The sequence below is a fragment of the Bison bison genome, unplaced genomic scaffold (assembly GCF_000754665.1).
Source record: "Bison bison bison isolate TAMUID 2011002044 unplaced genomic scaffold, Bison_UMD1.0 scf7180017864048, whole genome shotgun sequence".
Taxonomy (NCBI): domain Eukaryota; kingdom Metazoa; phylum Chordata; class Mammalia; order Artiodactyla; family Bovidae; genus Bison; species Bison bison.
The window spans coordinates 70,324-95,096 of record NW_011494620.1 but is presented as its reverse complement, the minus strand read 5'-3'; the positions used below and the strand labels follow the sequence as shown (position 1 = coordinate 95,096).

Sequence of the window (24,773 nt, the reverse complement as noted above, 5' to 3'; positions counted from 1 at the left end):
AGATGAGTGCAATTGTGTGGTAGTTTGAGCATTCTTTGGCATTGCCTTTCTTTGGGATTGGAATGAAAGCTGACCTTTTCCAGTCCTGTGGCCACTGCTGAGTTTTCCAAATTTGCTGGCATATTGAGTGTAGCACTTTCACAGCATCATCTTTCAGGATTTGAAATAGCTCAACCCGAATTCCATCACCTCCACTAGCTTTGTTTGTAGTGATGGTTTCTAAGGTCTGCTTAGATACCACATTCCAGGATGTCTGGCTCTAGGTGCGTGATCACACCATCGTGATTATCTGGGTCATGAAGCTCTTTTTTGTACTGTTCTTCTGTGTATTCTTGCCACCTCTTCTTAATATCTTCTGCTTCTGTTAGGTCCCTACCATTTCTGCCCTTTATTGAGCCCGTGTTTGCATGAAATGCTCCCTTGGTATCTCTAATTTTCTTGAAGAGATCTCTAGTCTTTCCCATTCTGTTGTTTTCCTCTATTTCTTTGCATTGATCACTGAGGAAGGCTTTCTTATCTCTCCTTGCTATTCTTTGGAACTCTGCCTTCAGATGCTTATATCTTTCTTTTCCTCCTTTGCTTTTCACTTCTCTTCTTTTCACAGCTATTTGTAAGGCCTCCCCAGACAGCTATTTTGCTTTTTTGCATTTCTTTTACATGGGGATGGTCCTGATCCCTGTGTCCTGTACAATGTCTTGAACCTCCGTCCATAGTTAATCAGGCACTCTATCAGATCTAGTCCCTTAAATCTTTTTCTCACTTCCACTGTATAATCATAAGGAATTTGATTTAGGTCATACCTGAATGGTCTAGTGGTTTTCCCTACTTTCTTCAATTTAGGTCTGAATTTGGCAATAAGGAGTTCATGATCTCAGCCACAGTCAGCTCCCGGTCTTGTTTTTGCTGACTGTATAGAGCTTCTCCATCTTTGGCTGCAAAGAATATAATCAATCTGATTTCGATGTTGACCATCTGGTGATGTCCATGTATAGAGTCTTCTTTGTGTTGTTGGAAGAGGGTTTTGCTATGACAAGGGCGTTCTCTTGGCAAAACTCTATTAGCCTTTGCCCTGCTTCATTCTGTATTCCAAGGCCAAATTTGCCTGTTACTCCAGGTCTTTCTTGACTTCCTACTTTTGCATTCCAGTCCCCTATAATGAAAAGGACATCTTTTTTGGGTGTTAGTTCTAAAAGGTCTTGTAGGTGTTCATAGAACCGTTCAACTTCAGCTTCTTCAGCATTACTGGTTGGGGCATAGACTTGGATTACTGTGATACTGAATGGTTTGCCTTGGAAATGAACAGAGATCATTCTGTCCTTTTTGAGATTGCATCCAAGTACTGCATTTGGGACTCTTCTGTTGACCATGATGGCTACTCCATTTCTTCTCAGAGGTTCTGCCCGCATTAGTAGATATAATGGTCATCTGAGTTCAATTCACCCATTCCAGTCCATTTTAGTTTGCTGATTCCTAGAATGTCGATGTTCACTCTTGCCATCTCCTGTTTGACCACTTCCAATTTGCCTTGATTCATGGACCTGACACTCCAGGTTCCTATGCAATCTTGCTCTTTACAGCATCGGACCTTGCTTCTATCACCAGTCACATCCACAACTGGGTATTGTTTTTGCTTTGGCTCCATCCCTTCATCCTTTCTGGAGTTGTTTCTGCACTGATCTCCAGCAGCATATTGGGCACCTACCGACCCAGGGAGTTCCCCTTTCAGTATCCTATCATTTTGCCTTTTCATACTGTTCATGGGGTTCTCAAGGCAAGAATACTGAAGTGGTTTGCCATTCCCTTCTCCAGTGGACCACATTCTGTCAGACTACTTAACTCTCACCAAAGCTAAAATAATGGTGCCTAGAAGGAAAGTCCATTTGAAGTCGTTCTCAGAGGGACTAAAAAAAACCTAAATACATATATATATATATGCATATATTTTTAAAATATGGTTCTAAATGTAATTCAGATAAAATTTATGATTACTAATCTTGAAATAGTTTCCTTTTTACTTGAAATTTAGCCATTATTAAATGGGAGCTGTTTATCTTAGTTTTCAGTAAATGTATTATTCATCGTCAATATCTAAATTTAAGTCTATAAATTAGCGATACTGTTTAAGATCTATAAATTTTGTAAAAGCACAGAATTTTTTACCTGATTTATGAAGCTCATATGTTTAATAATTTACTAATATTTAAAATGAATAACTGAATAGTAAGAAAAAAGTATAAATAAGGTATTACATGAAAAAATATAGAGGGAACTTTGTTTTTTAGGCAGTTCTATGGTTTCTTGGTTCAAAATCAGAATCTCAACTCTAAGAAAAAAGTTTCTTATAGAGTCTGAAGGTGCTGGTTTTTCAAACATGTGCTTTGCTGTGCTTAGTTGTTCAGTTGTGTCCGACTCTTTGCGACCCCATGGACTGTAGTCTTCCAGGCTCCTGTGTCTATGAAGATTCTCCAGGCAAGAATAATGGAGTGGGTTGCCATGCCTTCCTCTAGGGGTTCTTCCCAACCCAGGGATCAAATGCGGGTCTCCCGCATTGCAGGCACATTCTCTACTATCTGAACCACCAGGGAAGGCCAAAAATACTGGAGTGGGTAGCCTATGTCTTTTCCAGGGAAACTTTCCCATCCAGCAATCGAACCCAATCTCCTGCACTGTAGACAGATTCTTTACAGCTGAGCTACCTGGGAATCCCCTTTTTAAAACATAGTTTTTGCCAAATCAAGGACACGAAACAAACTCAAGCAAACTAAAGCTTATTGGTTCAATTATTAAATAGCATTTGTTAAATTAAAGAGGATATTAAAGTTTAGGTTATATTATCAGTAAAAAATTATACTTGAATGCAATATGCTTCTCTTCTTCAAAATGTAAGAAATGTAAGGTATGTATTTTTCAGATTTTAAAAAACAAACCAATAAATTGGAATCTCATGAACCATAGGTCAAATTCCATGCTAAACAAGAATATATTCTGACTTGTCATGAATATTCATTAATTGTATCCTATACATTTCCAAAAGAGTGATAAAGGTTTATTTTAGGCAAATGATTAATTTATTTCAAAAGATTACTCAAGTTCTATAATTTAAAAGTCTTTCTTATTTGCTTTATAGTTCAATTCATATTTTAATAATTTAAAATCCAATTATTATTGCCAAGATATTATAGGCAATTTTACATCCCATTAACCTTGCTTTGTTTTAATTATAAAGATCCTTTGTTAGATTCCTTTAAATGATCCAGTTTATAATTTCAGCCTGTCCTAGGGAGTATTTTAATTCAGCTGCACATTCATCAACTGTTTTTGTCCTGTTAATTGTAGACAACTGCACAATTGCTTTCTCCACCTATGATTGATGAATTTTATTCACGAGTGTAGATGTTAAGTAGCATAAACATTTATAACAATTTCCACTTAAAGATTTTTATCTTCATTCCCACAAGGACAAATTAAAACTGATATTTAACAACCAAGAGAAAACATTTTATGCATGTTTCATTTTACAGTATTAGCAAATGTTAAGAAAAATGTTGCATTTCCATGCAAATGTGCTAAAAGTGTATGCAAAGAATCTAACATGTGCCTGGATATAGTGGGCATCAACAAATATAGGCCAGATAAACAAAGCAATATGTCTTTACTATAACTACATCCCAACCATTTAAATATGATATTTTTTTGATTTGGAACTCCCAGTTCAAATTTATGAAAGAGAAAAGTTTAAATTGAAAAGGAAAGGGCCAAAGTAAAGATAGGAGTCAGCAAAATATAATATGTCATAACAAAAAATAATAAAAAAACTTCTATTTTTAAGGTGCCAATATTACTGTAGTTGTAAAAAAAATGTCATATATTACTTCCAACTTTCAGAGAAACTAGGCAAGATGTGAAACAATATCAGAGGGAGATTATATTACATGCCTAGTTTATCAATAGGAGAACTGGTATTTGAACCTTGTATAAAGAAAGTATTTTGAGACAATGCTACTGAATTGATGACTCAATAATATGGTCAGGGGAGCCTCTCTGAGAGTGTGACATTTAAGCGGATTCTCAATGACGGGTTTCGGAATCAATCATGTGAAGATGTGGGGAAAGAAGACTCCCAGCAGAAACAGCAGTAAGAGCCTGGCCCCAGGTTTTCCACTCTACACACTCTCTCTGAGCACCACATTTGCATCCTTATCCCCCACTGACCGCATGCAAGCTGAAAACTCCTGAATCTAAATCTCTACATGAGCTGTCTCTTTGGGCTTCCCAAGTGGCTCAGTGGCAAAGAACTCACCTGCCAATGCAGGTGATGTGGGTTCGATCCCTGGGTCAGGAAGATCCCTTGGAGGATGAAATGTCAACCCACTCCAGTATTCTTGCCTGGGAAATCCATGGACAGAGGAGCCTGGTGGGCTACAGTCCATGGGGTCAGAAAAGAGCCAGACAAAACTCAAGGGACTAAACAACAAGAGCTGTCTCTTTGAAGCCTGACACCCAAAATCTAAGACATCAATCTAACATTTCTACTTGGAACTTTCATAGGTGCTACGAATTCAGAGCATGTGACTGCATGCTCAGTCATGTCTGACTCTTTGAGACCTCATGGACTGTAGCCTTCTGGCTCCTCTCCTCATTCCAGGCAAGAATACTGGAGTGGGTTGACATTTCTTACTCCAGGAGATGTTCCTGACCCAGGGATCAAAGCTTTGTCCTGCACTGGCAGTGGTTGGTGGTTTAGACGCTAAGTCGTGTCTGACTCTTGTGACACCATGGAGTGCAGACTGCCAGGCTCCCCTGTCCATGGGATTCTCCAGGCAAAAATACTGGAATGGGTTGCCATTTCCTTCTCCAGAAGATCTTCCCAACCCAGGGATCAAACCCAGGTCTCCTGCATTGCAGGCAGATTCTTTACCCACTTAGCTACAAGGAAAGCCCTAACGGATTTATTTACTTATTTATTTTTACCACTAACTCCACCTTCGAAGCCCATGAACTCAGTGTAACCAAAAATAAAAACATCTCTTACTCAACCTACGTCTCTCTTTCTGTATTGTTCTAAGTAAACTACACTATTGTAAATTATCCAGCTCTTAAACAAGAAAGCAAAGTACCCATGATTCCTTCTGTCCTCTCTACCATTCAATCTATCAGCAGTTCTGTAGATTTAATTTCTAAGTGTTCTGTTGTGTGTTGAGTTGCTCAGTCTGTCCAACCCTTTGTGACCCCATGGACTGTAGCCCACCAGGCTTCTCTGTCCATGAGATGGATTCTCCAGGCAAGAATACTGGAGTGGATTGCTAGGCCCTCCTCCAGGGGATCTTCCCAATCCAGGGATTAAAACCAGGTCTCCCCCATTGTAGGTGGATTCTCTACCACCTGAGCCACCAGCTACTTCAAACTTGTCCACTTCTTCCATCCTCATAGCCACTCTTAGTTGGTTTATGACACCATTCTCTTCAACGAGATTCTGAAATTTCAGACAGCTATCTCGCTTCCAGTCTCCAGCCCCAGAAATCCATTTGTCACTCTGCAGATTATGCCAAACTTCTTCCATCCTTTACACTCCTGCATCCTTAGCACTACTTACAAACCCCTTCATGGTAGGATTCTTGCCATAAAGGGATGACCCTGGCCTCTCTGTGGCTGGCACACAATATGCGCTGAAACAGCTGTTTGCGTGACTGAGAAAAGCTCTCCAGCAACACGTCTTGCTGGCTCTCACCAATAGGCTTTTGCACTATACTATTCCCTCAGTCCAGAATTTTATTCCTACTTTTTTTTTTTTCCTTTCATCTAGCCATGTCCTAATCATTTCTCAGTTCTCAACTAACATGGTGCTCTGTTTACTGTACTATACCAACTAATGAGCGCTCAGTCGTGTCTGACTTTTTGCGACCCCATGGACCCTGCCAGGCTCCTCTGTCCATGGGATTCTCTAGGCAAGAATACTGGAGTGGGTTGCCGTTCTTTTTTTGGCAATAGGGCCTCCTACTTTCACTCTTTTTATAGACTAATTTTAAGAGCAGTTTAAGGTTCACAGCAAACTTAAACAGAAGTTACAGAGATATCCCAGATGTCCTCCCCAACTTATTGTACTCTCCCTCATTATCACTAATCCCCATTACAGTGGTTACATTTGCTACAAATTATGAACCTACATTGATAGACTGCATTATCACCCAAAGTCTACAGTTTACATGACCATTCACGCTTTGTGTTGCATATTACAAAGGTCTGGAAAAATGCAAAGTGATATGTATCCAGTATTACAGTATCATACAGGGTTGATTCATGCCCTAAAAATCCTCTGTGCTTTGCCTATCCATCTCTGCTTCCCCTTAAGCCCTGGCAACCACAGATCTTTTTACTGTGTCCACAGTTTTGCCTTTTCCCATAATGTCATATAGTTAGAATCATACAGTAGCTTTTTCATATATTGGATTCTTTCATCTTGAAATATGGAATTAAAGTTCCTTTATGTCTTTTCATGGCTTGATAGCACATTTCTGTTTAGCACTAATTAATAAATACTCCATTGTCTTAATGCATCAGATAAATAGGTAGTTATTTATCTATTCACCTACTAAACTGCATCTTGGCTGTTTACAAGTTTTAGAAATTGTGAATAAAATGATTATAAACACCACATGCAGGTTTTTGTGTGAATGTAAGTTTCTAATTCCTTTGGGTAGTACCAAGGAGCATGGCTACTGTATTGCATGGGAAGACTAAGTTTAATAATGCCAACCTGTCTTCCAAAGTGGCTGTACCATTCTGCATTTCCACCAGCGAAGAATGAGAGTTCCTGTCACTCCACAGCCTGAGCAGCACTTGCTGTCGCCAGGGTTCTGGGTTTTGGCTCTTTTAATAGGTGTGTAGTAGTATCTTACTGTTGTTTAAATTTCCATTTTTCTGATGACCTATGATGTGGAACATCTTTTCCTTTGCTTATTTTCCATCTGTACATCTTTTGTTTAGGAACTTGTTAAGGTCTACGGCTCATTTTCTAATCAGTTTTCTTATTGCTGAGTCTTAAGAGGTCTTTGTATACTTTAGATAACAGTCTTTTATTAGATGTGTCTTTTGCAAGTATTTTCTCTCAGTCTGTGGCTGTCTTCTCATTCTCTTGCTACTGTCTTTTGCAGAGCAGAAGTTCATTTTAATGAAGTCCAGCTCATCAGTTCTTTCTTTCATGGATCATGCCTTTAGTTTTAGAACTAAAAACTCATCACCAAACATATCATCTAGATTTTCTCCTTTGTATCTTCTATGAGTTTCATAATTTTTCATTTTACATTTAAGTCTGTGATCCACACCGAGCTAAGTTTTGTGAAGAGTATAAAGTCTGTGTCTGCATTTATTTTTGGACATCCAGTTGTTCCAGCATCATTTGTTGGAAAGATTATTTTTGTTTCATGGTCTTGGCTTTGCTTGGATGCACTTTTTGAAAACCCTGACACTACCACCAACTGGAGAATGCACCCCTCCAGACTAGGTTAAGTGCTCTTCCTTCTTCTCAGATTAGTACCTGTAACATCGGACCCTATCACAGCACCCTTGTGTTACTGTATGTGCTAGTCTGTTTGTCTTTCCTCCAAAATTTAGAAACATGTTTGTCTCATTCACTTCTCTATTCCCAGTGCCCATAATGGTGTTTGGTATATGAAAGTGAAGTCGCTCAGTCAGGTACAACTCTTAGCAACCCCATGGACTGTAGCCTACTAGGCTCCTCTGTCCATGGGATTTTCCAGGCAAGAATACTGGATCGGGTTGCCATTTCCTTCTCCAGGAGATCTTCCTGACCCAGGGATTGAACCCAGGTCTCCCACATTGTAGGCAGATGCTTTACCATCTGAGTCACATATAGTAGGTGCTAAATAGACATTTGCTATGTTAATATATACATGAGATGTGATTATATATTTATAGCTAGCTATATTTCACTATTTGTTCCAAAATCATTTTTACTGGAGAAACTACTGGTATAAAAATGGAAAAACAAACCTAAAATGGCACAAAGAATATTATGATGAGCATTTAGAGGTTTTCCTGGATTAAATTAAAAAAAATTATAACTACTTTCTATAATTCCAACTCCTTCCCTAAATCAAAATAAATGCCAAACACTACCAATGAATAACAAAACAGTTTCAAAAGCTAAAAATCTCTACTAGCAAAATTTTCACTCTTCTTCTTTTCCAAGAAATAACTATAATCTTAATCTTACAAGCTAGAGGTTCAATTTGTTAACTCTTCAGAATTCCTGATAAACAGCATAATTTTCGTTTTTTACTTCACAGCTGAAATGAGTTAGCAAAACTAGCATCATGTGAAATGAGAGATTTTATAACTCATATGACAATGAACTGCCTGAACAAATAATTTTTTTCTATTTTTCATTGCCTGAACATGGATAATAATTATTATCAATTATTTTCGCAATAAAGTTTTATAAGAAGTAGAGTATATTACTATGTTTAAAATGATTATGCTATAAAAGAAAACTAATATTCTCTTGTATCTTTTGCTTGGCAGTAGGGCAAATTTCATTTTAATATTTAGAGTTGTAATGTTATGACTAAAAATAACTCAGTCATAAAATATCTAAGTGAGAAATGCATAGTAAGATGAATTGTTGTAAAAACAGAGGCTATTTCTCAGAATATAAAACATTGATGGAAAAAAAACCACTAAATTGTATTTAACTTTTTTCAAAATAGGTATTTATAGCATAGGTTTCAAACAACATAGGTTTCAAAGACTACCCTGTAAAATATTCTTTCATGACACCTCTTTTGATAAAGGTAAGTTTTACATACAGTAAAATTTTTTCTTTATTAATATAATTAAATATGGTTTCAAATGAGACACAGACTATGCCAAATCTTCAGGCATTATTTTCCAAAGAACACACTCTGTCACAGATGAAACTCAAGTTGTAAGGGATGCAAGTCTTTGGCTAAGAGAAGCTATACATGTCAGGATGTTGTCCGTTACATCTGTCTTACTATATTCACTGCCAATAAAGTATAGGAAAAATCATAATGAACGACAGTTTATCATAAAAGTGATAAATGCAATAATGAGCTCAAATATAAATCTCACCATGACATCATTTTAACAATGGTATAAACATGTTCCTAGCCAGACCACTGTAGTTCCTACATTTAACTTCTCTCGCATTTTTACTGGGATAGCAGAGAGCATGATATGGTCGAATGAAACTACTTCATACGAACTGAGACGGGCTGAGGGAGTAAACACTGAACACGGCTTTGAGAACAGATGGAGCAGCAGATGGGACTGCAGGCTGGGTTCACTTGATCTGTGTAAAACAACTTTACTATTTGGTAAGACATGGCTCAGAACTCACACAAATCTTACAGACTTTGTCCCTTTATTTCATACCTGCTTCCCCTCTCCCAAATGAAAATTGCTAAACATTTTAAACTTTGTTCCTTTAAGGTATAAGTACCTGTGTGATAAATCATTTAACTAAAATATATTTTGTTACATATTTTTGGAACAGATGGCAGGAAAGAGCAGTCACCCAGTGGAATAAAATGTACACTGACTAGTTGTCTAAATACTGTACAATTAATTACCTTCCTTCATTGATGAGCTCAATAAATGCAAGTCCTGCATTCTTCTGAATAGAATTTTGCCATTCCTAAAAGGAGAGAGCAGACCACGTGTAAGAAAAATGAGCACGTAAATGAAAGTTAACATCTGGTTTAAGGATCATGTTGATGCTAATAACTTCCACGTGATATTTCTAAATCTTTCTAAAAGATTGTTAACAAATGCTATTTTCTGAGAAATGAGAATTTTAAAAGCAATCCTTTATTGTTTAGTTAAAAGGCGCTTTTGAATTCCCAGTGATGCAGACTGAGATAGAAAGTGAGGTCACAAGAACAGATCCTCACTGTGACAGTAAAATGTTGCTTATTTTACACTCTTTTTATGGCATATTTAGAATATGTTTTAAAGAGCTTTTTGCTTATTAATTTATTCCAGGGACTTTAATTTTCTTGGTCTTTCTAATATAGCTGGCAAATTTAGTTTTTTAGATTAAAGATTATACCCCTTTCAATGATACTACAAATAAATATTTGCCTAATAAAGTTTTATTAAAAATCCTTATTGATCAGTCATGCCACCCATCTATAGAGTTTTCCTCCATGATTTTCTACTAATTAAGTGTTGGCCATGACTATGGCTTTCGGAAACACAGTCTCCATGTCACTCCTTCACTCTGTTCCTGATCTTGTTTCCTTTTAAAGCTTTGAACACATGCTGGGAATAAGTGTGGTCCCCCAAAGTAGGTAATTGCTTTGTAAATATTCTCTGTTCTAAGTAGCTCTGTTAAGAAATAGAACAAATCATGAATCTATATTTCCCCAGGAGACAGAATCAACAACTTGGAAACAGGGAGGTGATAGTCTGAGGACAGGAATGATCTAATAAAAGCCTAAATGACTCTGTTTTCAGCAAAGCCATTGTGTTTAAACGCTTCCCAGGTAACACTAGTGGTAAAGAAGCCACCTGTCAATGCAGGAAATTCGGGTTCAATTCGAGTCAGGAAGATACCCTGGAGAAGGAAATGGCAACCCACTCCAGTATTCTTGCCTGGAAAATCCTATGGACAGAGGAGCCTGGCGAGCTCCAGCCCATGGGGTTGCAAAGAGTCAGACGTAACTGAGCATATTGTATTTTAGCTGCCATAACCTTTATCAAAATGATAAGATCTTTGTTGCACTGTATTGAACTTATTAAACCTTTCAAATAATTTTTGTTGAAAACAATTATAGGCAACACTTTTCTCTACATTTTAACAAAATGACTTATTGCTATCCTCATATATTTTGCATTAATTGAGGCACAGCATTAAGTCAAAGTCTCCAAAGAAGAATAAACAGGAAGACCTAGGCTGATTCTTGGGAGCCATTCACATTTTTAAGATTAGAAAAAGAGTAGTTGAAAAGGACAAGAAAAGATCTAGCAAAATTAAGAACAGCTGCAAAATATTAGAAAACATCCATGTACATACATTGGCTCAGGAAAACTGAAAAATACAAGACCCTTTAATCACTAACAGCATTTTTTAATAATAAGCTAAAAATATTATTATATGTGAACTGAAAAATTAAAATATAGCAAACCACAAAATATATGAAACACGAAAGTGAAACTACAAAAATAAAAAAGACGTCATTCCAGAGGAGGGTAAGGGATGCTCTGGTGGTGGAGTCGCACCAGAGCCAGAGGATGGCCTGAGAGCTGGTGCCAACTCAGGCTGAAGAATGGGCCCAGGAGTTGGTGCCTGAGCTGGCTCTAGCTGTGGAGAGACTCCAACTCTGGTGCTGGTGCTGGATACAGTGCTGAGGTTGGCACTAGGTGTGCTGTTGACCCTAGTTCTCTCTCTGGATTTGGTGCCAAACTAACTCTAGCTCAGACAGTAGTGCTAGAACTGGTTGTGAATTGGATCCAGTTCTGGGACTGATTCTAATTCTGGCACTGGCGCCAGGCCTGGTGTGAGAATTGCTGAGAGAAATGACTTTAGACAACTATAGATCTGGAACTGATGTCACCTCTAGAGCTGAAGCCAGAGCTGGCGTTAAAAAGGAGCTGGTAAGCTAGCTGGCTCTAGATATACAGGTGGACCTACCTTTATTCCAGTGCTAGTGCAGGCACTGGTTCTAGCTCAGAGGTACTGCTGGGACTGGTTCTAGTATTTGCTATAGCTGTGTAGTGCTGATGGAGTTGTTTGACAGCTAATGATGGAACTACCTCTACCTCTGGAGCTGGCTCCACTTACATAGCTGGTTCTAAAGAGAGAACACAAAACGAAAGGATCTCTATTTCTATTTTTTCCCATCCATAGGAAGGGAAACTATTTTATGTTCTCTGAACCCAAGCAAAAAAAAAAAAAAAAATATGGGTGTAGTCTATCTTGCTCTTCTGCCACCTCTAACTGTCCTGGTCATCCTTTCTCAGACATGCTGCTGCTGCTGCTGCTAAGTCACTTCAGTCGTGTCCGACTCTGTGGGACCCCATAGATGGCAGACCACCAGGCTCCCCTGTCCCTGGGATTCTCCAGGCAAGAACACAGGAGTGGGTTGCCATTTTCTTCTCCAATGCATGAAAGTGAAAAGTGAAAGTGAAGTCGCTCAGTCATGTCTGACTCTTCGCGACCCCATGGACTGCAGCCCACCAGGCTTCTCTGTCTATGGGATTTTCCAGGCAAGAGTACTGGAGTGAGGTGCCATTGCATATCAAACACTTATGTGACATAGGATTTTAAGATGACAAAAGCTAAAATTCCAATTTTCTAACACACAGTTTAAAACTTGATAACATAATAGTACTTTCCATATGTCTCTGCAACTTCATTTTTATATGTTTATATGCATATTATATGATTAGATTTTAGATATTGAATCATTGCAGGAAGAAGCACATTTTATTCATCTGTGGTAACCACAGAAACAGAAGAAATAGAAGATGCAAACTGCACAATGACTATATACAGCATTAAGGCAACAAGAGTTCAATTCTGAAGTTTAGTGATGTTAGATGGGAAACAGAGAAAAAAGATCTTACATATGAAATTTATATTATGTTTAAAACATTATAAATATACATTTCCCAGTATCTTTTTTCTAGTTCTAGTAGTTATTTGCTTGCCAAACATGAATATTATATTTTCTACCACAGAAGCCGACTGGTTACACTTTAAGGTTATATAGCTTGGGGTACAAGAGTAGTTTTCCAGGCCTGGTCTTTAGTAAGGACCAAAGCAGAATTCACCTAGTGTGAAGATTTTCAAAATTTCACATCAACTACAATAATCAATTTGGACAATTTTAATTTATTAAGTCAATTTCTTTTAACTACGTTAATTAATATTTATAAGGCTAAAAAAATGTTACCAGTTGTCTTTCCTTAAGAAAGTGAGTTTAATTTTTTTTATTTTTCAAATTGCAATATGAGATCAAAGTCCCAGACAGAAGACGTACTAAGTCCAGGTCATACATATTCATTTATCTGATGTCTGAGAGGAAAAAACAAAGCCATATAATTTAAAATTGTAAGTAATATAAGAAAATATAGTAAATATGAATTTTAAAACATAAGAGCATAGAATGCTCCTGTTACAGTGGATGGCATGGGTTACAGCTTGTATCACCCCTTTATCCACTGCACCCCAGGGTGCTACTTCAATAGAAGGCTTAGAGAAGTAACAAGCCGTAAAAGTAACAATAAAACTAGATATTTTAAACATAAGTTTTTAAGAGTTTAAAATCATTGTTTTCTGGAATCTTGCATGAGACATTTATTTTAATCTCTATTGTTACGGTGAATTTTAAATATGCCTCATAAGGGAATGTGGATATTTCTTTACTTTAAAAAACGGTAAATGAGAGAGAAAAATGAAAAACAAAGTATTTCACACAAAATAAAGTATATTCTCTCAGAAAATGTCAAGATCGAATATGGTTTGTTTGTTTGTTTTTAAATTTATTTGGCTGTACTGGATCTTAGCTGCGGCACGGAGGATCTTCGATCTTTGTTGCAGCATACAGGTCTTTAGTTGCCGCATGTAAGATATTTAGTTCCAGCATGTGGGATCTAGTTCCCTGACCAGAGATCAAACCCAGGCCCCCTGCATTGGGAGCGTGGAGTCTTAGCCACTGGACCACCAGGGAAGTCCCTTTAATGCAGGTTTTAAGCTTGTTTAATGATTTCTGAAACGACAGTTGTGCTAGTAGTGAAGTGAAGTTGCTTAGTCGTGTCTGATTCTTTGCAAGCCCATGAACTGTACAGTCCATGGAATTCTCCAGGCCAGAATACTGGAGTGGGTAGCCTTTCCCTTCTTCAGAGGATGATCTTCCTGACCCAGCTGAGCCACGACAAAATCAATTTTGAGGGCATCTTTAGTTGAAAACTCTAAACTCCTTGAATTGTCAGCAAAATATGGTATATAGTATTTGGTGGTAAACAAGAATGTGTAAGTGGAAAGAAAAAAAATGAAATGTGAAGTAAAAAGTAACCCATAGGAAGTGTAACAAATAGCATATTCTCCTATTCTGTAAATGAGTCTTCAGATTTTACTCCTATGAAAAAAGGCAATACTATAACAATAATTTATGTTGGCAAAGCAAATATCAAAGTGTGTAAAGAAATAATTTTAAAACTTTGGAAATGAGAAATGGATCAAGCCTACATCATTATTTTCTCACCACTTAATATTACTTTTATTACTCATGGAACATTCGCTCTGAAATATAATTATCTATAATTTGTAGTGGTATCTCACACATATGTGTCCCCTCTAGATTATAAACTCATTTATAAAAAGAAAGATCTTATTTTATCCAACTATGTATATGTAATAAGTAGCAAGTGACTGGCATACTATACATACTCAATGTATTTCTGTTGTTGAATTTATTTCTCTAAAATCTATAGTATCACAAATCCATGAGTTCTGACTGAACTAACAAAAAATCAACAGGACTGTTGCTAAAAAGCACCAGTCATATCAGAATAGCCTCTGAAGATATGCCCAGGCATCAGTGTTATTATATTTTAAAGCTTCCCAAGTGATTGTGACGTGAATTTAGTGCTGAGAACTACTGACTAAAGTCATTCTTCCCTCTCAACAAGACTGCACACACACAAACCTCAAAGTTCCTAACTCACCAGCATGGAGTGATTTAGATATTATAAAGTGATGTGTATATTTCCTTTCAAATTGTTCAATTATTTAAATTCCTTCTACTTATTTGTAAAGTAGTATATTATTGTATCATAACTACATCATAATTATTGTAGTGTCCACATCCCTTATTACTATGGCCCTTTTTAGCTCTCAGACAGTATTTCATTCCCATAATATGGTATTTGTGTAAGACTGAAAGTGTTACCTTATAATGAGCATGTAAAAAAATGAGTAATGAATGAGGTTATGCAGTGATTCTATTCCTTTACACTGATACACATTTGTTTCTGCATTTCAAAATGTATTTCTTAAATGCATGTTGCTGTGTAACTGATTTTAGAAGTTTCAAAAGAATTATTAGGGAGGACCTCCCTGGCGGTCCCATGCTTTCAATACAGGGTAAGGGGCTTTGATCCCTGGTCAGGGAACAAAGATCCCATATGCCACCTTGCACAGCCAAAATTAAAAAATAAAAATTAAGTAAAATACTGAAAGGGGAGATATTAAAAGCTTTGTGACAAGAAAAGTACACAACATATAAAGTACACTGAGAGTTAAGAAATAGGAGGTAGCTGGGCAAGGAAAGGACACTTTAACCACTGTCCCAAAACAAAGTAAATGAATACATAAAAATGTATACAAAAGGATAATAATAATAATTCATTGTCATCTCAACAAAGTCAATTTCTTGGCAATGACAGGAAAAAAGTATACTCAAAAATCTTAGCTACAAAATCATTCCAAAGTTTTCTGCCATTTGAGAAAACATACACTCACTCACTTGCTCCACTACTGAAGAAAATGAGCAGCCATAAGAAAAGGTGTAAATTAAACGTAGGCATCAAATTTTTATCCTCGTGGGGAAACATACTAAACTGGGTTTGAATGCGTGTTGAGAGCTGTCAAGTATAGACAGGTTTGTCACAATTTTTTAACTCTTCTACATGGATGCATAACATTTCCTCAAGATGAAGGACTTTTTCAGAGATTTGGATATCAAGTTAAGGATCCTTTGAAACTAAACACTTTGAAGACAAATAGGTTCCAGAAGGATGACAATGAAATCCCCATGTTCTCTTCACAATCACTTTATGGCAGTTAGATAACACAGTAGAAATACTGGACCCTGCACATAATTTTTCCCCCACCAGTTTTCTCCTCTGTATCAATTCAGTGCACAGTTTCCATTGCCTTCTGTTTTGTATATAATTAAATTAACCAAGTTAATGTCCTTAGAGACTTAATTCATTTCAAATTTCTTGAAAATAAGGGAAATATTTCAAGGTAAAAATGGGAGGTTAAACTGAGATCTTGTCTTTTGGAACTCCAGAATCAGTTTTTACTTCCTATATCTTTAATGCCTATTTATCATTAGTTGCCAATAAAAGAAATAGGTATGTTCCTCAAAACAACTTTATAACAAATGTTCATTATAACTGGCATGCTTATAATTCTGTTCAATAAGAAAAATTGTTAAGTACAAGGACTGAAGTAAAAAAAAATACTATGCAGAGAGAAAAACAGAGATGAGTAATGTTTTCAATGAATGCAAAATAATGGAAAAATAAGCAAGTACTCAAAGTATAGACTTTTAAAAAAATTTTCATTGCTTATTTTTATGAATAGTTTACAGAAAGCATTGTAGGAAAACCTGAAAGTAAGAAATGAATAATCAATGACTAGTACAAAGAGATTATTTATATGGAGGTCAATAATAGAAAAATCATTAGGCAACATGGAAATATATCTGGTTGATCACTAAAAGAAGAGTTGGTGTACTGTACAAAGATAATGAGGTTACGTAGGATCTCAGTAGATTGCTGAATTGTGTAGTAAAATTACTACAACTTTTAATAATAAATAATCTTATGAATATATACATATACATACTTATGTTTGTATTCATAATGAAAAATAATCTAGTTTGGTTTACAATATATATTTTTAAACAGCATTTTCTATATCTATGAACATATACAACATATAAGCAAATTTATATTCAGCTGAACTTGAGAGGATACTCCTTCTTTACTGCCTGCTACCAGAAATGATCAGAAGAAATAAAGGAAATGCCAACTTTATTAAATAAGAGAATGTTTCATATTTTAAGATTTACATAGGTAGGAAAAGAGTAAAAGCTAGAATAGGGTTTTAGAATGTAGTTTTGAGAAAAAAGAACTTTTAAAACTTAAAACCAATAAAACAAAATCCTACTGGTCTATAGTCAATGAAATAACAAGGAATGTCTTTCTCTAATATCAATGATTAATGGTAAAAAAATGTTACATTTAACAGAACATGTAAGAGCGAAGTCTTGACTGATATACTATTTTATCTTAAGTTATATAATACTGTTCATACCACTCGATGATCATCTTTCAATGTTATGTTTTTCTAGAGCTAAGAATAGGTGTATCAGCACAGTGATGCTGAAAACTTGTTAACTTGAGATACTTGGCCAGAAAAAATAAGATAAATTAAAATATGAATATAAGAGAAATTATATCTTTAGAATTAAGAGCTCTAGACTGTATGGGACTATCATAAAAGTGCTGGGTATTATTATATTAAACTATGATGCAAGTTTAGTTTGTCAAATATGTTCACAGATAAACCAAAGATAAAATAGACATTTAATGTTTCTCAAGATGTATTTTCTGAGACCTTTTATGTACTAATACTTTGTGGCTAACTTCTGTACTTATATAGAAGCAAGAAACCATTGAGAAAATTTCCTTATTTTCAACAATAAATAGGGAAGCAACCATTCAGGATTGAGCTGTTGATGCTTCATTGTCTGCTTGGCTTATTCACTCTCATATAGCAAACATGTAGTGCACACTATCTCAATTGACATCTTGGCAAAATAATAAATTATCCCATTTATTTATATATATATAACTTAATTATATACAAATTATACCCCAAAATACCTCATAGCCATTATCTATGCTACCATTTAAAAATAGAAGGAAGTTCTAGTATTAAACCTGGAATGTTAAAACCCTGTTTGTGCTTTATTACCATGAAGCAGAGTTATGTACATTACAGTAGAATATTTTATATTTATTCATGAATAACAATGCAATTATAGTTGGATAAGCCATTAGAATTTTAGTGTTGCACAGAAACTGATGTATTGTCTGTCCTTTTTACCCAGGGCAAGAATCTTTGACACAATTAGCTGATCTTTGCTTGAAGACCTACAATATTCTGGACTTCTGGAATACCTAGTTCTATTTTTAGACTACATTAACATTTAAAAAAACACAGATGTTCATATATGAAGAAAGAGCTGTACTGACCAATACAGAATCTACATCACATGCAGCTATTGTAAGCACCTCAAATGTGGTTAGTGTGACCTGATAAACGTTCTAAGTATTAAACATATGCCTGATTTGAAAGGCTAAGGAAAAAAGAAATGTAAAATACCTCATTTTAAATACTTTTATATTGATTACATGTATGCTGAAATTATATTCAGGTTACATGAAATATACTACTAAAATTAATCTCACTTACTCTTTTTTCACTTTTTAAAATACAGTTTTAAAAAATTTAAAGTCATATGCAGCTCACATCATATTTTGATTGGACAGCACTACTCTAGATTATCAACTGGGAAAAGTAATTTGTAAGCTATTGCTGTTACAACAGCAATTTTTGCTTATACTATTAACATTTTGCATTTATGTGTAGAAATATAATTTGAAAGGATATATATTAAATGATAATTTTTTACTACTCCTGGGTAGTGAAAATATGAGGTAATAGGAAATTTTATTCAAACCTCTAATACTTATTTTTAAATTGTGCTTAATTTTCAGGGACTACTTTTGCATTAAAAATCATCATGGGCATCTATGCTCAACTGATTTTCAACAAGAGTACCAAGATCTGTTGATGGGGAAAGGATAGTCTCTTTAGCAAATGGTGCTAAGAAAAATGGATAATCATTTGCAAAAGGATAAATTTGGATCCCTATACATACTGGATATAAAAAATAACTCAAAATGAATCAAAGATCTAAATTGAGGTCCTAAAGTAACAAAACTATTAGCAGAGAATAAAGGGGGAAATCTCCATGAGCTTGAACTTGGCCATAGGTTCAAAAACATGATATCAAAAGCATAGGTAACAATAACAAAAGTTGATAAACTGGACATCATTAAATTAGAAACTTTTGTGCATCAAAGGACACTATCAAGAGAATGAAAATAAATAACCTACAGAATCAGAGAACATTTTTGCAAGTCATATACTTGATAAGGATTTAATGTCCAGAATAACACTTTCAACTCAACGACAAAAAACTCAATTAAAAATGAGAAAAGATTTTAATAGGCATATGAAAAGATGTCAACATTACTACTTATCAAGAAAACATAAATAAAAATCACAATGAGATACTACTTCATACTTATCAGGAAGGGCTATAATTTAAAAAACAACAAATAAACAAACCAAAGATAAAGAGGGAGAGAGACAGAAAATAATAAGTGTTGGAGAAGACATGGAGAAAATTGGAACCCTGGTTTATTCCTCATAGAAATATAAAATGATACAGACTTTGTGGAAAACTTGCAATTCCTCAAAAAATTAAACCCAGAATTACCAAATGACTCAACAATTCTACTCAATTATACACCTGATATCTAAAGGTATAAGCTTAAAAGAAGTGACAACAGAGACTCAGATAACTTGTAGGTCAATGTTAATAGCAGCATTATTCACAATATTCAAAGAATTAACTCTGTAAGTAATTAATAAATATCTATACTAGGTGCTATACTATACTATACTATCTATAGTATAGATAATAAATATCTATACTATACTGCAAGGTGTGGATGGCGTGGTAAGGAGCAAAACAAAAAACATCACTGGCAACATAAAAATAAAATGATTTTTTTATGGTGTAAATGTATAGCATAATTAAAATTAATAACATTCATAATGCAACCTTGAAAGACTCTAAGGCTTTGTCATCCTTAAGTTTAGTCTTTCTTTTTGCATAGTTTAAAAAAATTCTACAATTCAAAGAGATCTCAATGTGAAATAAATATACTGATGAAACTATACAAAACTTATTTTCTCCATTGGCTGAATGAAATGCTTCCAGTAATGAGGAATGGTTGGCATGATGCTTACTCTAAAGGAAACTCCAATGTAATAGATAAAGAATATCATGCCTTTATCACCTATAAGAACATCTAATTAAAACATGTAAACAGGGACCTATATTTCCTGTCTAGATATATGTATTTCAAATGTAAAAGGGAAGGATGGATTGATTAAAATCATATAACAATAAACCTGAAAAGTTTCATGAAAGAAAAGAATTTGAAATAACTGGGAAGATATGAAATAATAGTAATAATTCTGAATTTTATATTTTGATAGTGGTAGTGGTTACATCAATATAAGGAATAAAATAGCACTGATAGGAATGAAATAGCATACACACAAATGAATGCATGAAAGGATAGTGAAAGCTGAAAAATGTCTGTAATCTAGTTAAAAGTATTATACCAATATTGATTTCCTTCTATTGACACTGTATTACATTTATATAAGATGGTGCTATTGGGGAAGGCTGGGGAAAGGGTACACTGGATTCTGTGTACTATTTTTGCAACTTCCTATGAGTCTACAATTATTTAAACAACAACAACAAAACCACAGAAAAAAATGATCACGAAGAAATGTGCAAGCAAAGAAAAAGAGGACAAATAAAATTACCTACTATAAAATATTTTATATAACTTATTATAAAATAAAGTATGTTTAAGTACAGAGGATTAAATGGAAAAAATCCACCAAAGAGCAAGAGAATATACAAAATGGAAGGATAATGAAATATATACCGCTGTTTTCACTATTTTTCAAATTGTTGTAATGCTCCTGAAGAATTTATATAATGTAAATACACAAAAATAAAAATTAGAAGAAAACAAACAAACCCAAACAGGGAAGACAGGAAAGGGGTGGACATTGTATCCAAGTGTGGAAAGGAGTTTTAGTTCAGGGAAGTGGTCTATCAGTATCCAGGGAAATCTGTGTACCTCAGAATATACTATATTCCTTCTCCTGTGTCACAGACACTGTAGCACTCTTAAAGACTATCCTGCAGGAGGCCAAGGCTTACCAATTTCTTTTTGTCCCAATTTTGGCAAAAATTGATGAGAATTCATACATAAGAAAATAACTGTTGTTTCTCTTATATTAGTACCATTTTCACACAAATGAGCCCAGCACTGAAGTTTAGCTGTCATTTTCCTTCTGTATTTATAATTCTGGTTGGATATGAACTAATCATTATCAAGGATTGAAGTGCTGCATCATGTACAAGTATCATACACATTAAGGTAGCTTAAAAATATTTTATAATAGAAAAGTGATCAACTCAAACTATACCTGCCAATTTTTCCAGAGTTGAAATAAAAGAAATCAACAATAAAAGACCCCATGCTACTGCTGTTGCGGTTCAGTCCCTAAATCCTGCTTGACTCTTTGTGACCCCGAGGACTGCAGCACACCAGGCTTCCCTGTCCTTAACTATCTCCTGGAGTTTGCTCAAAATCATGTCCATTAAGACCTCATGGAAGTGATCAAAAGTAATTGAATTCCATGCTCTTTAAATCTTTGATTAAATTTTCATAGAAGATGGTGTAAATAATTGGGTAGACAATTATTGCTGTGATTGCTCCGTAGCATTCTCCCCAAGACACATTAAATAAACATTTTCTGATTACAAATACTTAGTAATACTTGGGAGAAGGCAATGGCACCCCACTCCAGTACTCTTGCCTGGAAAATCCCATGGATGGAGGAGCCTGGAAGGCTGCAGTCCATGGGGTCCCTAAGAGTCGGACACGACTGAGCGACTTCACTTTCACTTTTCACTTTCATGCATTGGAAAAGGAAATGGCAACCCATTCCAGTGTTCTTGCCTGGAGAATCCCAGAGACGGGGGAGCCTGGTGGGCTGCTGTCTATGGGGTCGCAGAGTCGGACATGACTGAAGCGACTTAGCAGCAGCAGCAGCAGTAATACTTTAGTAGTAATACTTACTAAAAGCTTTTTTCTTTACTTACTAAAAGCTTTTTTCTTTAGAATGTATACATTTCATTGTATAATTTTCTCCCTATTTTCTAATAATTGAAAGTGATTATTATGACCCATATTGAGAATGGTCTATATACGTTACAACATTTTCAATTTCCTACTTAACTTTTATTTATATTTAGGATATATTAAAAGTTTCTGGCAATAAAGATGATACAACCATATTAATTCCAAAAATCTTTAAATGCCTGATTTGCTCCTTTAACTTTGAGATGACATTATACCACAGATAAAAGCTGGGGTTAGGTTAGGCATGGTCCAGAGATAAAGGTAGGGATTTCTTAGATATTCAGGAATAAAATAGTGGCTTTATTCCTTTAAAAAACACAGGCAGAAGTGGTAACAGGAAACAACACGGACTATTAAAAGTATTTACAAGTGAGATGTTTCTATCAATCTCAACTCTAGGCTATTAAGATACTATAATCTTTTATATGAGGAACCACTCTTTTGAGATGTACTGCATGGAAATGGGTCTACCTGTATTACAAATAAACCCAAATAATCACATGTCTCCTACTTAATTTCTGATACACTCCAAAATGAGCTGGTCACTGGTCTGAGCACATACAGGTTCATTTCATTTCTCTCCAGACCTTTGTTTAGACTGAATCTCCTTGCCTGCTTAGGCTGTGTAGAAAGTCTATTAACTTCAAGGGGTACGTCTTTAGTCCATCTTATTAAAGCCTTTCATGAAAATCTTATTTTTATAGTTCACAGTATCAATTTTCTGTACCACATATAGTTATCACTTGATGATACTCAATTTAAAATATCAAGCCATTACTTTTTATTCTTCCTTCATTTTAAATTCAGCTAGACTAACAGGCAAGTTTCATGGAGAACACTAGATTTTAAGAAATAGAAAAATATATCAACAGATCTTTAATAGAGATTACAAAGCTAAAATAGAAAAAGTTGTAACTAAATAATTCAATGTGACATAATTTCACCATGATAATTAGTAAGATTTCATATTTTCAAAGATGCTTGAAAAAATGTAGTTCATGTATATTTTTCTTAAATTTATCACTTTATTTTAAACACCAAAAACTCTTTAAATATTGAGTACTTATGAAGAAATATTCTTTTGCAGGCCTCTATATTCATCTTATCTATGTCTTTGCACCTCAGTCTTAGGTTTATTATACTTAGAAGAAGAAGAAAAGTATGTCTTTTCCTCTGTATCATCTGATTAAATTGTATCAAATTGGAGAAAAAATTAAAAAAAATTAAAAGTTCAAAGGCTAAATCATTTAAAAACAGGAAGATAGTTCTTTAGTTGTGGTTCCTTTTGTAAGTGCTGTGTTTAGAAGTCCTGGGTTATGGCCTTGATCACATCAGTGAAGTCACTAGAATTCTTTAAGTATATGATGTATTTAAAAAACAATATAGGCAAACAAGACCACAAAATATTTCATGTTAGTAACTTCATACACAGATCTTAAAGAGACTTGCAAGGCTGACTTCTACTTTATGTTACTTATATATTTTGGGGTTTCTAATGAGAATAAAAATGATTTATTAAGCATACATTTGCTTAATCAGTGTTTCAAGTCAGAAAGTACTTAAATACTGAGACATATTTTTTTTTACATAAAAGTCTCTCAATTTATAAAACATTTTTTATTGACAGATAAGGCACAGAAAAATGCAAGTGACATCTGCTAAGCTTTACTTATGAAAACTTAAAGAAATCCTATGGGATAACATCACTCAATTTTTCCTGGAGTACCTCTGATGGAGACTTCCTAAAAAAAATCTGGAAATAATTAGAAACTATTACAGTACCTTAAAAAGTTTACTTGAAAACTAAATCTGCTCTTCATCAAAGAATATAATACATTCAGAATAATGTAATGGAAAAATAAGGTACATATACAGAATAATGAAAAGCATCTCAACCACATCTGATTGTGAAACTTAAAGAAGTCAACAGAGGACAATAGTAGACCTGTGAGATACTGAAGAACTCTGGAGGAAACACTATATTCACTGATTAAGCACTGACTTTTCAAGACACTTTATATTATTTTACTCCATTTCATTTTACTCTAAATTTTTAAAAAAGATACTACTAAGTACATTTTAAAAACAAATTGAAAGAAAAGAAGAATAGGTAAATCTTGAAATTTACTTTTATGTCATGACATTTATAGGAAGAAGAAAACTCCATATCCAGTAAAAAAATGTTTTTGAATATCTGTGGAACAGTTAATGCAATATAATGATAATGCTAATAGCACCTTAGAACTTAAAATATGTTTTTCAAGAGACCTAAAATTCCACTGGCATGTATGTCCCTTAGAGTTTAAAAGACTGTCCATATGAACTGAATTATCCTTGACAAGTACCTTCAGACACTTGTAATATGATCGCATGTAAATTTAGACCATATTTTGCACACAAACCACTGGCAATAGTAAGTTTATTCAAGAGCTCAAGATAAAAAGGAAAGAAAAGCTGATAGACTTAATAATATGTGGTAGTTAACATGAAATTTCCGAAATCAAAAGCATCAAAATAAAGGCATCTAATGAAAGAAAAACAAATGCTGTGAGAAATGCTGCTTTTTCCTTTCCTTTTTCCATTCTTCACTACCTGTTTTCTCCAAACAAAATGTTATCTTTCCATGTTTTATCCAAATTTAGAGAAAAAAAAAACAAATTCTAAACAAATAAATAAACCAGAAAATTCCATTTGCATTGAAAACTTATTTTAACCAATAATTAAACCACAGTGTGGATAACATCTTTGTTGTGTGTTCCCACTGTGGGAAAAACTTATTCATGCAGTCCATCAAGATAGTTATTCATTCAGATTTCCAGCTATTTTATTAGTACTAATAACTGCTGATCATAATAACATGGAGTTATATCAACATTTGCAAAGGGCTAACTGTAAAACAGAAG

General features: G+C 34.8%; 1 protein-coding gene across 1 annotated transcript in view; it reads right to left on the bottom strand.

The window, feature by feature from the left end:
• Nucleotides 1–24,773, bottom strand: part of LOC104985510 (neurobeachin-like) — a gene marked incomplete at its 5' end in the record, with an annotated part of 408,530 nt that overhangs the window by 328,865 nt on the left and 54,892 nt on the right. The window contains one exon of the mRNA XM_010835724.1: nt 9,612–9,676. Coding sequence (XP_010834026.1) covers nt 9,612–9,676 — 65 coding nt within the window. The remainder of the gene's footprint in view (nt 1–9,611; nt 9,677–24,773) is intronic.